The 14,680-nt window shown below is 36.3% G+C and overlaps 2 protein-coding genes across 3 annotated transcripts; one reads left to right on the plus strand and one right to left on the minus strand.

Annotated features, from left to right (window-relative positions):
• The first annotated feature begins 8,742 nt into the window (after window positions 1–8,742).
• LOC131644867 (uncharacterized) lies at window positions 8,743–11,517 on the plus strand. 2 transcript variants are annotated; one of them, XM_058915479.1, is made up of 7 exons: window positions 8,743–8,853; window positions 9,261–9,901; window positions 9,950–10,417; window positions 10,510–10,560; window positions 10,638–10,736; window positions 10,981–11,145; window positions 11,291–11,517. In XM_058915479.1, exons 2-7 carry the CDS (start codon window positions 9,266–9,268, stop codon window positions 11,444–11,446), a joined length of 1,575 nt encoding a protein of 524 aa, XP_058771462.1. In that variant the 5' UTR covers window positions 8,743–8,853; window positions 9,261–9,265; the 3' UTR covers window positions 11,447–11,517. The 2 variants fall into 2 exon arrangements, with proteins under 2 accessions (XP_058771462.1, XP_058771461.1); XM_058915478.1 differs by having other exon boundaries at window positions 9,261–10,417.
• A 1,313-nt stretch (window positions 11,518–12,830) lies between these two features.
• LOC131644868 (uncharacterized) lies at window positions 12,831–14,372 on the minus strand. The gene has a single exon (XM_058915480.1). The coding sequence runs from the start codon at window positions 14,155–14,157 to the stop codon at window positions 13,516–13,518; it is 642 nt and encodes a 213-aa protein (XP_058771463.1). The 5' UTR covers window positions 14,158–14,372; the 3' UTR covers window positions 12,831–13,515.
• Window positions 14,373–14,680: the final 308 nt, after the last annotated feature.

The raw sequence follows: 14,680 nt of genomic DNA on the forward strand, positions 1-14,680 counted from the left end.
AGTAACCATTATTGCTCTACATACCTCAAATAAAAATATTATACATACTTGTTGAAACTTTTTTATAAGACCATTTTAATATTATTAATTATAAATGTTAGTTATTGATATAATTACAATTAATTTTATATTGAATATCTATAACTAAATAATTAGAGCAACAGAATTGTCAATAGAGAAAGTGTTATAGAATTAAAGGTGAAAATGATTCTCTATTGTTCAAAGTATAATAAAATAAATATTTGGTGGAGAATGGGGATTTATAAATGGGGAGTAGCCTAGAATCTAGATATGGCACATTAATTAAGTTCCGGAGGGATTCTTGGTGTGAGGAACTTCTATTATATGATGTTCATCAAAGAATGATGAAATCATTCAATTTAATGGTAATGTTGTTAGATTGATTTTAATCCTCATTTTTTATCTTCATGTTAGGATGTACACAACTTTAGATCTCGTGTTCATGGATACATTAAGCTAGGTAACACTATATGTCCATATTCAGAGCGAGTGGGATTTAGACAAGTTATCGATATTATCTCGTATGGTATTCATAGTAAATTTATCTTAGCTCTCGCGGAAAGATAAAGATCTGAGACACGCGTTATATCTTTCAACAAGAGAATGCACCACTAACATTACAATAGTTTGAAAAAAGATTTGTAAACCTCATTCTCAAGGTGACTTAGGTCTACGGACCCTAATTTTCTTAAGTGAAGCCTAATCTTTTCTTGGGGTTCCGAGCTGAACGATCTTACGTAGGGATTCATGTTGAGACTCCTTTTTAAAAGGCGCCTCCTTTAGTTGGACAGGGTGTTAAAGTACTCCGTTTTGAATTTGTTTGCTGATATGTAGTTGGGAGGTCGGTTGCTCCGACCTCTTATGAAAGGATGGAGGTTTCCCTTTCCGTCTAATCTTTCCTTTGGGACAATGATACTATTCGGGAGTTTGGGATTACGGTTGATTAATTCCTTTCTCAAACAGAATTCGGGGGTGCCTTCTCTTTGATTGTTCTGCCGACAAACTCCTCCATTTTCGTTACTCTGACTGTATTCGGGTCTGAAGCCTTACCCTTCTTGATATACTTCCCTAGGATAGTAGTGATAGGATAGTTCATTAACCTGTTCCCCCACGGGAAATATGCAGTTGAATCGATCGACTTCATTCATGTCTGCTAGAACTGGTTTGGGGGGGTTAGGTGTAGGTCCAAGATCCTTTTGTATCCATAATGGGCATCCTGTCATTCATTATGCGCTCGATGTTAACTATGAACTTTTGGTATCTTCGATGTCACCCCGATAAGTATCCTGACATCGGTGTGAAGTACGAGTGACGTTAGGTTGGAGGTTGGATCGCATGTTTCTGACCTAACCTTCATGGAATATGCCTTTTGGTCCAGGCTAAAACCTAAATCAGGATTTGAGGTCCCTTCTTTTCCTCCTTTGTGGGATTCTCGAAAGAAACTGAGACCTGAGTATCAAGAAACCAAAGCTGAAACGATGATTAACCAAATCGTCTGTGATAAATTTCAGTGTTTGCTTCTAAGCACTCCTTGATTATGATATCTAGAGAGGTTGTGAATAGTAAAGATGGAGAATGACTAGGAAGCGATTGTGGTTTTTTTGAAGATGAATAAATGGAAATCTGACTCCCTCTTTTACTTTAGTGACATAATGAGGCTACGAACTCGTAAATCAAATATTTGGATCTCAACCACAAGAATTCATATCCATAATTTATGAACTTGTTTAATGGTGTTAGCGAAAAGAACATGATTTTCGCAGAAATCGTAAGAATCAAAAGTCATTCCCCAAAATCGGCGCCACTGTTCCGTTCGAAAAACCAGAAATGGAGACAGTTGAAGAATGATGATCTTGTACGGTGACTTTGATCTCCTTTATAATGGTGTGGGGTGGACCTATGCGGGGTGGCTTTGATTTTCTTTATATTTAATATATGACAGACATATCTTCTTCAGGCGGAACTAGTATCTTTGTCGCCAACAAATCTTCCTGCTATAGTATTGAGTGTGTCGCGTACAACATTGTCGCCCTCTACTTTGAATTCTTTCTTTTCCTTTCTAGTTGGCCCCATTTAACCTAAAGAGGAGTCGCCTTTAACGTATTTCTTAAGGTGACCTTTCTTGGATCAGAAACTTTATCTCCTTCTTGATCAAGTAGTAGTCTTCTGTGTGGTGTCTTTTAACCTTGTGAAACTTACTCCATCTTCCCGGTTCAAGTCCTTGTCATACCCTAAAATTTGCCCTCTTCATTTCATCTCCAATAACTCAAGGATCAAAGGTTTTCTCAAAAGCACCCTCTCCTATTCAAAATTAGGGTTTGCATTTTATCAAAGTAGTTTGAATCTCTAAAGCCTCAAATGGATCTCAAGGTATCTCATATGTCTCAAAGCACCTCCATGTCAAAAGTCAAGCTTCTATTCCAAGGATTGCTCACTCGATGGCTCAGATGATCAATAATCGACTATGTTGACCTAAAAGTCAACTATGGTCAAAATACAGTCAAACTTCAAGACTTTTGGTCAACATCAAGTATTTGAGGTTATATCAATCATTTGATCAAAGGTTGATCATAACTCATTAATAAAAACTCAGAAATGAACAAAGTCAAAAGGTTCAAATTAGGGTTAGAAAAGTAAACTCAACTTTGACTGACCATAACTTTCACATGGAGTGTCAAAAATTTCCAAACCAAAGCCTATTCTGAAGGAAATTGGATTCTCTACAACTTTTTCTCTCACAAGCCAAGGCCAGAAATGCTTCATTTGGGAGATATAGTGCAAAAGATTACAGGTCCTCCAGAAAGGTCAACAAAAACACCTTTTGGGTCAAAGCTCATAATTTGAACATGGAAGCTTCAATCGAGATGAAACCAAAAAAGTCATTTAGAGGACTCTTTGAGCTCTCTAAAAAGTCCAAGAACATCCCAAAGTGATAAAAATTGAGCAAGATACAAGTCGCAGAAGTTGATCATTTTTGAAGAAAGTGCATAAAGAGAAATGTTTGCCAAAATCAGTTTTCTTCCAAATGGGCCTAAGTTCTTTTGTTCTAAACTTATTCATAAGCCCATCCATGACCTCTACATTCAAGAGCACACCCCCTTTGTTATTTATTTTATTTATTTTGGAATTATTTTCATTAAAATACAAATTAAAATAAATAAAATGTAGAAACAAGGAATAAGTATATATGGGTTTTGTTTTCACTTGTCTAGAGGTCCAAGATAGCCCGTAATATATGTCAAATTCGTGCACAAGCTTCAAGGGGGAAAGAAAGAGCAATTTTGGAAAGATTTGCACTTGATTTTCAATCAAATATGTTTGAGTGAATATCTTGATTTCTTTCCAATTTCATTAACCCTAAATCTCCTCACCTATATAAGCATAACAATTCAGAACGAAAGGGGGGGTTTTTGGACAGCAAGAGCACTAGGTTTTACGTCTCCAAATTTCCAAGGGAGCTTGCACCATCGAGTTGCAACTTGCAGCCCTTTTTCAGAATTTTCAAACATCAAATATTGCTTCTGAGGTGCCATAGGGTAAACATGGATCAAGAAACACTCTTCCTAGCATCTGAAACGCGTGGTTCGTATTCATCACTCATACTCACATTTTAGATCGTATACTTTTCATGTTATTTCGTTTTCCTACGAACTAATGTTCTTTTTGAGTTCATGGCCACGTATAGAGAAGGTTTGAACCCCTGGTGATGAGTTCTAACGCATGGAACGCAAGGTGCCATGGTTAGGGCACCGAGTTCATGGCTGTTCGTATTGACGTTTGCAGGCGCTTTTAAGCAAAACGGACATCGCCATTGGATTCCTAGTGTCCAAAATAGGTGATCTGGGCTGTTTGTTTCTTTGGTAATGTGTTTTTTCGCAGGGTTGGATTTAGCTAGGAAGACTGTGTGATGAACTCGTAGCAAATTCATAAGAAAACCGCAGCAAATCTGGGCTTCATGTTTGAGGAAGATGAAGACTTGAAAGTGGGACCGGTGACCCATGGCGTGGCGAACCGTCATTCGCTCGTGAGAATTTCTGAAACCAGGGACCACGCGCGCCGCTTTCCGATTGAACGGTCAACACTCAATGGATCTCTCCCCCCCTCTCATTCGTCCGTCCAGTGTTTAGTGGGCCCAGGTTTTGACTCATTCAATTCACTCTTATTTTTATTTTATATATTTTATACGGATGGAAAGAATATCAGAAAAGAAGTGTGGTTCATTGGCCAAGGGAAACAGAGGGTGAGTTTCAAGACCTGGGTTCGAACCCAGGCTCCCACCACTATTTTTCTTGCCTTTTCATGCTTCCTAATCCAGCGCGTAGTACCTATGGAACCCCACCATACACCCTCAATTACCACCGTCAGATCTCCTACAATTCTGATCTAACGTACCAAGGATTGGAGGCACACCATGCACCATCAGGAGTCACGCATACAGGAGTGCCTACCAGGTTTTCTTTTATTTTATATATATATATATATATATATATATATATATATATATATATATATATATATATATATATATATATATATATATATATATATATATATATATATATATATATATATATATAATTTATATGTTATTTAATTGTTTAATTATCTTAATATATTAATATATATGATGATTTAATTTTTAAATTAGGATTAGATGTGAATTAGGATTAGGGCCATAACTATATTCCCGATTATTCAACTACTTCGATTAATTTGTTTAATTAGCGTTAATAATTATAAATCATAAAAACCCTACTTCGATTAATTTGTTTAATTAGCGTTAATAATTATAAATCATAAAAACCCTAGAGAGATTTATCCAATGCGTTAGGGTTTGCCCAATCCCACTGGCCATTTGGCCAAGTATTAGGATTTAATTTATTATCCGTTTCGATTAAATCTATTGGTCGCGATGGGTAATAATCAACCAATTAATTAAATATAATTCAAATAAACTTATTTTGCTAAATGGTTTTAACCAAATCTATTGGTTATGATGATTAGCATTCCTTTATCAATTCGTTATTATTTGTAATCAAAGCTATTGATTATGAGGGATAACGATAAAATTAAATAATTAAAACACATCAATTTGCTAACGGTGATAATCGAATCAATCGATTAGAATAATTAGCAATGCTTTTATTAATCTGTTAATTATGGTGATCAAACCTATTGATCATCGCGATTAATAGTACAAATTAAAATCAGGGTTGTACGCCATTTAAAATACTTTTCATCTCTTCAATACTGCGATTTTCAAAACAACTACGATAAGGTAATTCAAAATACCTTGCGAACTTCGCATTTCAAAACTACGATAAGGCAACTCAAAAAGCCTTCAAACCACTTCATATCAAATCCTAAGGCGTACAACCCTGTGCCCCGAACTACGTTGACTCTGATTCTCCATAAGGAGATATGTAGGCACTTGGCAACAAGGCGAGTTCCCTTCCCCAAAATCCTAATTAGGTTCGAATCTTACAGTTCACCCTTTTCATTTCCTTAGCTATTAACCTTAATAAATTTAGTCATAAATCTTTGCTTTAACTCAAAACCTTAGGAAAGGGTTAAGGGTGCCTAACACCTTCCCTTGACCTGATTATAATAATCTTACCCCGATCTCTTAACTGCATAGGGTTTCCTATTCGCCCTGGTAGAATAGGTGGCGACTCTAAATCTTTAATTTTTAGGGCAGGTTGCTACAGTCCTAACATTTGATTTTTGAGCTGGAGGCGTAAAGACATCATGTAGGTGAAGAACTTCCCGCCAGATTTGTTCATGGCGAGTGTTCAGAGGCGTGAAACCTTCCACTACTTTTCCACCTCGCTTGAATGTCTTTTTGTCCATGATAGGTGAGGTATTGTTGTTCTTCCGTGAGTGTTGCGGGCCTTCATTGTTTGGAACACACTCCTTTATGCCACAAGACTTCTTCTCGTTGTTACTATCCTCACCCTTTATAGTATTCTGCCCATGTGACCACATGGACTAACAAAGATGATGGCCTTTGGACGAGGGGACTCACTAAAGTGCAGTTACTTTAAGGCAATTCTTGAATGCTCCTATGAAAATTTCTTGTTTCAGGTGGACGACACTTATGGTGGCCTCATTGAAACGTGCGAGGTATTCCCTTACTGACTCTGACAGGCGTTAGCGAATGTTAAACAGACTGATGGTGGACATCTTTCTATGTTGTTTGGATGTTAAACAGACTGATGGTATTCCCTTACTGACCATGATGTTGGACAAAATGTCTTAACATGTTGGTATGACATCGTAGAATGACTTGTTTCTATATTTGGAAGATTTGTTTCAAGATTCTCAAAAGATTTGTTTTGCGTTTACTACGATCCAAGAAGCGTGTATGAAGATTTGATTCTCTAAAGATTTGTTTCAAGCTAAGATATCTATAGATTTGTTTCACAAAATTGGATGTCAAAACATTTAAGGAAACATTTGATTATGTTCGTATAATTATGTAAAAGATTGTGCAGTAGTCTGGGTTGGATTTGCTGATTGTTTAGCCCAAAATCCTTGATATTCTAAGGCTATTTAAAGGAAGACTCAAAACCTAAAGAAGGAACTAATCTGAATTTGTGATAGTGTTTATTAGGGTTTAGTCTATTCATTATTATTTGTGAGCAACACTCGTATCACTTAGATGCTTGAACTAAATTGAGTATTTGAGTTATTATGGTGAATCACTCATAAGCTTTTAAGCAAGAGTGGATTTTGTTTCATTGTAGAGTGTCTCTTATTTGGTTGTTATCCTTGTTATTATTGTGAATCACTATTATAATGGATTTCCTTTTTGGCTTTGATGCCCCCAGATGTAGGTGACGTTGCACCGAACTGGGTTAACAGTTGACTTGAGTTATTTACTTCCTGCAACTTACCTTAAAGTGTTAATTGTTATTAGTGTTATTACGATGTCGTGACATTGCATTCGACTTTCTGGAAGTCCTGACATCATATACGACATGTGGTTTTTAAGTGCCAGAATTTCACTATATACCATTGAAAGGTTGCATCCTTAAAAGTGTCAGACAAAAGCTTGCATTTCAGAGAGTTGGACGCTCTGATGATGACTATCTGTGTGTAGATAGAGGTGACACGATCATGAGGATCGCTACACCCCTCTTACTTTGCAAAGGATGAAGGCTTAAAAACTTCTAGAACAGGTGTTTCCCATATCTTTTCTAAAAGTGGCTAGGCGTCCATCAATTCCATCTCCTCTGTGGGGGTAGTGTCCTGTTGGCATTATTGGATGTTGAGGACATTGTCCTTCAAGCTCTTATTTTGGCGGCGAAGTTCGTTTATGGCGGCGCATATCTTTGATATGACGTTGGGATCACTGGTATCTCCAGTACTCTCCTGTGTGGGAGATTGTGTCTTCTTAGCAACCATGCTTGGGAATAGCTAGGTCTAGGAGTGGAGGTTTTGGTGAGTATCAAAATGGTGGTGATAATGGAAGGCATGATTCAAGTTAATTTTATCGGGGCTTCACGGTGGACGCCATTGTACATGCTAAAAAGTTCAGATGCGAGGCACCCCTATGCAGGTAAGGGTGACCAAAAGCTTTAAGGATTCTCGGTGATATATAGAAAGCTCACAGTTGTGAGATACCCTGCTTTAAAGGTGTTTTCAATGTGAAGGGAGTAAGTTCACGTAAGGGGGAAAAGCGTTGTATTTTTGGGATTTTTCATGTGTATTTTGAATGCTCCTCCTCAACTCAAGAGTTGAGGTATTTATAGAGGTCCTTGGGCCTGATTTCGAAGACCCCTAAAAAATAGTAACCACTCGATTTTGGGAATCGTGACCGAGACTTCTTGCACATGCGGTTAAATAAATATACACGTCATCGTCCACGTTTCCCATCAGAGCTGCCTTCTAGTACGTGGAGGTTAGAACTTTGGCGACATGCTTTAGTGTGGGCACTTGACGAGGACAAGTCATTATTATGGACTTTTACACATATATGACTACATAATATTACATATTTTTGTTTAAAAAATTACAACTTTAAAAAAAAAGTTTAAATAAAAAATAGTTTAAATAATTTTGTTTAAAATGTTATTTTAAATAAGTTTTTATAAAAATTATTTTTAAAATATATATATATTTTTATATTATGTAATTTTGATTATGTTTTAATAATTAATAATAAAATTTAATTGATATGCATTGACGGTGTAAAAAAATTTTACACTATCAATTAAACTTTGAGAAAAGAGGTGATGCACTGACAGTGTAAAATATTTTTACACTGTCAACCAATCACCACCCATGTATCCAATTAAATCATTTTTTTATTTAAAAAAAACTTAATGACATGACACATTTATGATTTTCTATTGGATGACAGTGTAAAATTATTTTACACTGTCAGTGCACTACCTTTTAACTCTTAAACTTTTAGTAATGTTTGACTTTTATTTTAGTAATTTATTAAATATTCTCTTTAAATAATAGTTGTGATGTAGTGACTGTGTTAAAAAATTTATTCACAGTACATAAAACAATTAATCTTTTATTAAAATACATTTATGTTTATATTACTGAGTATCATAATTAATGTTTTAACTTTAAAAACAATAAGTTAAAATTAATTTTACTATTTAAAAAAGTTATAATTTAAAAAAAAAAAAAATTTTAAGATTTGATTTGATTGAACATGTCAACGAAAAAAACAAATTTATTGATGTGGTGACGAATAGGATTTATACCCTCACACCTTTTCATCCCTTCTCATTCATTCTCTCTCAAAATTCCCCTTTTTCCACTCTCTTCTTCCTCTTTCACTCTCTCTCAACAACACCATCATCACCATAGGTACTCACCATCATATTCAACTCTCTTTCTAACCATATACGAACCTATCCTTCATAATTCTAATATTTTCAATTAACCCTTCATTAATTCCCTAATTATCGATTCAATTAATACTCAAACCATGAATTATCGAAATTAATCTGATTCAATTTTGGATTTTATCTGTTTGATCATGTTACTCAGAACCCTAAATTGATAGAAATATTAAAACTGAGTTGTTTTATGATTGATCATTATTATATATGTATTGCTTTTTGTAATTTGCATCATCATGCTTTTTGTTATGAATTGTTCAATCTGAATATGATTATTACAATTGAATTTTATGATCCCTTATAAGCAATAGCAATCCAATTAAGAAGGAATTTGGAAGAGATTATAATATACCTATAAACTGTTTTCTGCAGATAGCATGATATCAAAAAGAGGCATTAATGGGATGGAAGTCCCTAAAAAAAGGACTGGCCTTGTGTTTAGAGAGACTGCTACTGCCACTGCTAATACCAGAGACGATAAAAATCGCGCCCGAGCGGGATGCAGTAATGCACCCAACCCTCCTGTTCAGAAAAGGTCTTCTGAAAAAGCTAAAGTTTTGAGGCCATCGACGCTGTCATCTTCGAGTCGCAAGGAGGTAGTTGGTAGTTCTCGGAGCCGTAGAACATATGCTAACCCGGTTAAACCACTAAATGAGCCTCGGAGAATATTATCTTCGGGTGGTCTTCCAGCTGAAGAGAAAGGTAGAGAGTGTACTAATGTGATTAGGACGGCAGTAGGAAAATCTGGTGCAGTATCAAATTTAAGATCTCAGAGGAATTTCAATCAAAGACCTGGATTGCGTCAACGAGAAACTGAAAGCATTGGTCCGGCTACACGAGCAGTTTCTAGCAAGTATGGATTGAGGAACCTCAGATGCAGCACTTTAACTGATGCCATCCCTTCCTCCTGCTCATCATCAGATTCTAGTTCTACCCTTAATAGAAGTAAGACTATTGTGACAAAAATGAGAAGCTCTGGAGGAGAAAGTAGCTCCACTCTTAAAGGGAAGAAGGTGACCGGGTCTTCATTGGAAAGTAGCTCCACTCTTAAAGGGAAGAAGGTGACCGGGTCTTCATTGGAAAGATTGAATTCTGGCACCAGAAATGGCAGACCTAGTTCTGATACAAGAGGGTCTAGAAATATTCCTCCTCTGAGGGACAATAGCAGAGCATCGGTTAGAACTGAAAGAACGGTTAGTGGTTATGCCAGGGGAAGATTTTCTAACCAAGGAAATGAGAACTCAAAAGAAAACAATGGGGGCAATAGCAGAGCATCAGTGAAAACTGAAAGAACGGTTAGTGGTTATGGCAGGGGAAGATTTTCTAAACAAGGAAATGAAAACTCAAAAGAAAAGAATGAGTCCCGTGATGTGTTGCCTAATTCTCCTCATTCTATTGATATTAACTCTCCTGTCACCGAGGAGTTTCGTGGTGTTATGCCTATGTCTCATGAAGAACACGGTACCCGTCATTCTCTAATAATTCAGGATGGCTTTCGGCGGCGCCACAATATGGATGGTATTTCTGAGGTAACTTTTGATGTAACAAAGGAGTGTATGTTTATTATTATGGTCTTTAATGAGAGCTTAAAATGTAATTACTGTTTTATTATTGGATGTAGGTATTATTGGCACTTGAGAGAATGGAACAAAATGAAGAGTTGACTCATGAGGTAATTGTAGATAAATAAATAAAATTAACTTGACTTAATTGGCTAGTTATTTAATTTTTTAATTTGTATGTTTGCAGCAAATTGATTTACTAGAGACCAACTCTCTTCTTGATGGACTTAGCTTCTATGATACTCATAGAGACATGCGGCTGGATATTGATGACATGTCATACGAGGTTTGCGAATGTTTTATGGTTCAGCAAATTGGTTTATTATCATATCAAGTTGTTAATCCCTGATCGTAGAATATAGTGGTTTGTTCAATTTCTGCTATGTAACAATGTTATTGTGCCGCTATAGCTTCTATTTGACAATGTTTACATCCTTGAGGATATGTCATGCTTGATATTAAAAATCTTCGAATTTTCTTTTAAATATGTCTATATCCACCCCTGAATATTTATATTATATTAATAACAGGAACTCTTAGCTCTCGAAGAGAGAATGGGTACAGTTAGTACAGCACTGTCAGAGGAAGCACTCTCTAATAGTCTTAAAAAAAGTGTCTATGAGTCTACACCTTCAGATGATGCAGCCGACTGTGTTGATGAGGATAACAATGAAATCAAATGCTGCATTTGCCAGGTATTTTTATAACTTTTAATGAAGCTCATCCAATGATGATTCTCATATCATCATGGCTCAAATGTTATATAGCCAATATTTAGCTATGTGTTACTAGAATTCAGCTTGACAAAATTTGATTTAGATAAGTTTATGTAATTTGTAGGAGGAATATGTTGTTGGAGATGAAATCGGAAGACTGCAATGCACGCATAAATATCATGTTGATTGTATACAAGAATGGTTGAGGCTGAAGAATTGGTGCCCTATGTGCAAAGAGTCAGCTGCACTGTCCAACTCGTCCTCATCGTCATCTCATTAGTTGCATTTTTATTTTTCCTTTTGTACAAAATTGTTCATTTGCTTTTCTCAGCACAAAGTACAGTTGCTTCCCATTTTTCTAATTAGTTTACATGCAGTTAACAAATGGTGTCCTATACCGTGCCTTGACGGACCCTGGTGGGATCTTGTTCCTCTCGGGTCACAAAAAACTTGCATTTACTTCGATCGCTAGATCGGAATATGAATATTAGACGGCTCACATTCTGATTTTCAAGTCCGATTCCAAACCTGAACTCAAAATGTGAACCGTCTGATGGTTTCAATCATTGACCGCGTGTTTTTCTGCGACAAGAGAGAATCTGATCCTTTTTTGGTTAGGGATTGATTGTTATCTTGTGGATGAAAGTAGTCTCAACTTGTTATTTTTTTACTGAAAAACATAACGAAACGAGTAGTTTGCATGACTCTGTTTTTCTATGACAGTAGAGATTTTGTTTTCGCTTGTGGAGTTAGGAATTGATTAATGATTCACAAATGAAACGATTTACATAAAACCTATAAGCCTTCATTTTTAAAATTTAATGGTATCAGGGTGTTGTGCAACTTATTTTTATAATTCGAGACTGTGTTTCCAGGCTAATTCGGCTAATTTAAATATTATATTTTTTAAAGATGTTCATATATTTTATTTAAATAGGATCTCTCATACTCTTGTGATATACAAAATAATTTACTAAATAATTGTAATTATTTAAACTTTTATTGATAATATGAAATATAAAACTGTTTTCTTTACTAAATACTATAAAATGAAAGTATACTTTATATACTATAAGTTCATTTGTTATAAATTAGTTTATCATCTATTTGCTACTTTTTTCAAGACAAGCCCTAAATATAATATAATGTGGGGCAATTGTGTTCCTAAGACTCTTCTCTATGAGAATATAGCCGGTCTTTTTATCATAATACATTTTGTGATTTTTTTAAGTTTTTAAAACATAGTGTGTTTTTTGAATATTTTAGATTTTTTTTTTTTTGAATTTTTATCAAATATTTGGAGAATTTCATGATTTTTTTGGAAATCTTATGAGTTTCCGAATTTACGTGAAAGCATATCCCTTCCAAAGTCTGTTACAAAACCAGCATGAATATTCCTTACCTAAAGAATCTTCAAAGCTTCAATGTTCCTTCAAAAGATTGCAAGGATGATAAATTGCAGAAAACTATTGGTATAAGTAACTTACAACTTCTCACCATATTCTCAACAGTAAGATATCGTGATTTTCAGTAACATCAAAATTTAAAAAGTATAATAACATAAAGTCAGATATTCATTTATTTTCACTAAAACTGATTTCAACTGAAAGAGACATGTAACTTACAGATCTACATGATGAATAAAGTAGAAAACAAAAATCTAATTCAGATATATTGGTCAAATTTGGACCACGAACATCAACCATAAAACGGAAATCATCAAGGAAACTTTAATAGATCTTGACGTGTTATTAATGTTGAATCTAAACCAATCGTCATATTCTAAAATTACATAGAGCGCGGTCCTTCCGCTCTTATACATGTCACAGTTCCTTGACCCCAGCTACACAATAGTATTCCTGCAAAACTTTTCCCGAGTCTCTTCGTTGTGTGTAATGCAATCGAGATCTCTTGCAATAGTAACAATACTGCCAATATCGATTCTACATATACAACAGAGCAACCAATCTTGAGTTTCATTTGATAGTACACTTGGTTGCAGTTAAATATATTTCTGATCCATGCTAACTCCAGCACATTGCAGAGATAAAACATTTGAAAGCTCGGAACCAGAATTTGATCTTGGGAGGGGTAGAAATTCCCCGTTCGGATGGATGTCTTCTGGTTCATCTTGGCAATATGGACAGAGCAAAGTACGGCGATAATCACCAACTGCGGCCAAGCTATCAGAATCAGAAGAAATAGACCCAGCCTTTGCTTAAGTAAAAGAAAAAAAATCTTTATTAATGTGTTATTCTTCAAAGGATTGCATAGAAATTTTCTCTAGTTGTAGTGGCCAATCTTCTCCAAGTTGCGGTGGATTTAGCTCCATCGCAAGTTTAAAATCATTCAAAGATACTGAGAACCGGGGGGTCTTCGTTCAGGCTCGGGTTCCGCCATCCTACCGGTACTATGCAGATGTAAATGATTATTCGGCAACATGCCATTAATGGCCTTCCCCTGAATCTGCTGATTTGTTGCAGGCAGCTTTGTTTGCTGATTCGCAGACCTAGTTCCCACTAAATCGAGACTAGACTTTATCAACCGTTTCAAGTATACATCCAAAACGCTATTCAACATACTTGCGCATTCCATAGAAACACCTCCAAGACCTTGTACCATTGCAATCTGCTCCATGCGCCTTCTCAACGTATCTGGATCAGATAACCTGCCACTGTCACAATAACCGACAAAATTACCCGTGCTATTCACAGGCAATGCTCTGTGGGCCCCACCCACACTTGCAGAGCAGTAAGGAATCCCAAGTGGTGCTATCAGAGGATATCTGGTAAAACTGAGGCGGTTTAGTTGCTCTACCTCCTCTCCATCTTCCACGGTCGACATTTCAGTCAGACCTTTTACACGGGTTCTCGGCTTTTCGGCTAGTCCCTGAATATCATCCCCCGTAGCATTCTTAGGTAGTTCAGCAACTGCTTGAAGATGCTGTGTTGGTCGCTGATAATCACATGGGGTAATAGCTCCGTTCTCCATGCAATGATGATCAACAGAATCAACTTTCCCATTTGGTCCAAGGGGACTCGGTCTATCTTTAAGCTTCCGATCACGAATTCCAGTCCGTGCCTTACGCGGAGACACTGGCAAAACCCCGTTTGACCAAACTGAAACACTATGATTCTGAAAGTTCGCATTAGCAACATTCTGCTGGTGCCCATCTTCCCTACCAGGAGATAATTAGTAACACGTGCTCCTGATCTGGAAGAACCCGACGGGCCGAGCAGGTGGTGGAGTCTTAGCTTGGCAGGCATTCTTCAAAATTGACTTCACAAAATGATTGTGCAACGGAAGATTCTCCCTCCCGAGAGCCCGAAAACATAACTTATCAAACTCATTTTTGCCCAACTGATGACTCAAAAACCTGTTCAGGTAATAAAAGTACCGCTTCGACTTTTCCACTCCAATCTTCTTCACAATCAGTACTTTCAACTCACCCAAATTGATTCTTGAGCTCTGTTGAGGTTGCATTTCTCGACAAACAGATTCATACACCTTCCAA

This window comes from Vicia villosa, linkage group LG1 (genome assembly GCF_029867415.1).
Source record: "Vicia villosa cultivar HV-30 ecotype Madison, WI linkage group LG1, Vvil1.0, whole genome shotgun sequence".
Classification (NCBI taxonomy): Eukaryota; Viridiplantae; Streptophyta; class Magnoliopsida; order Fabales; family Fabaceae; genus Vicia; species Vicia villosa.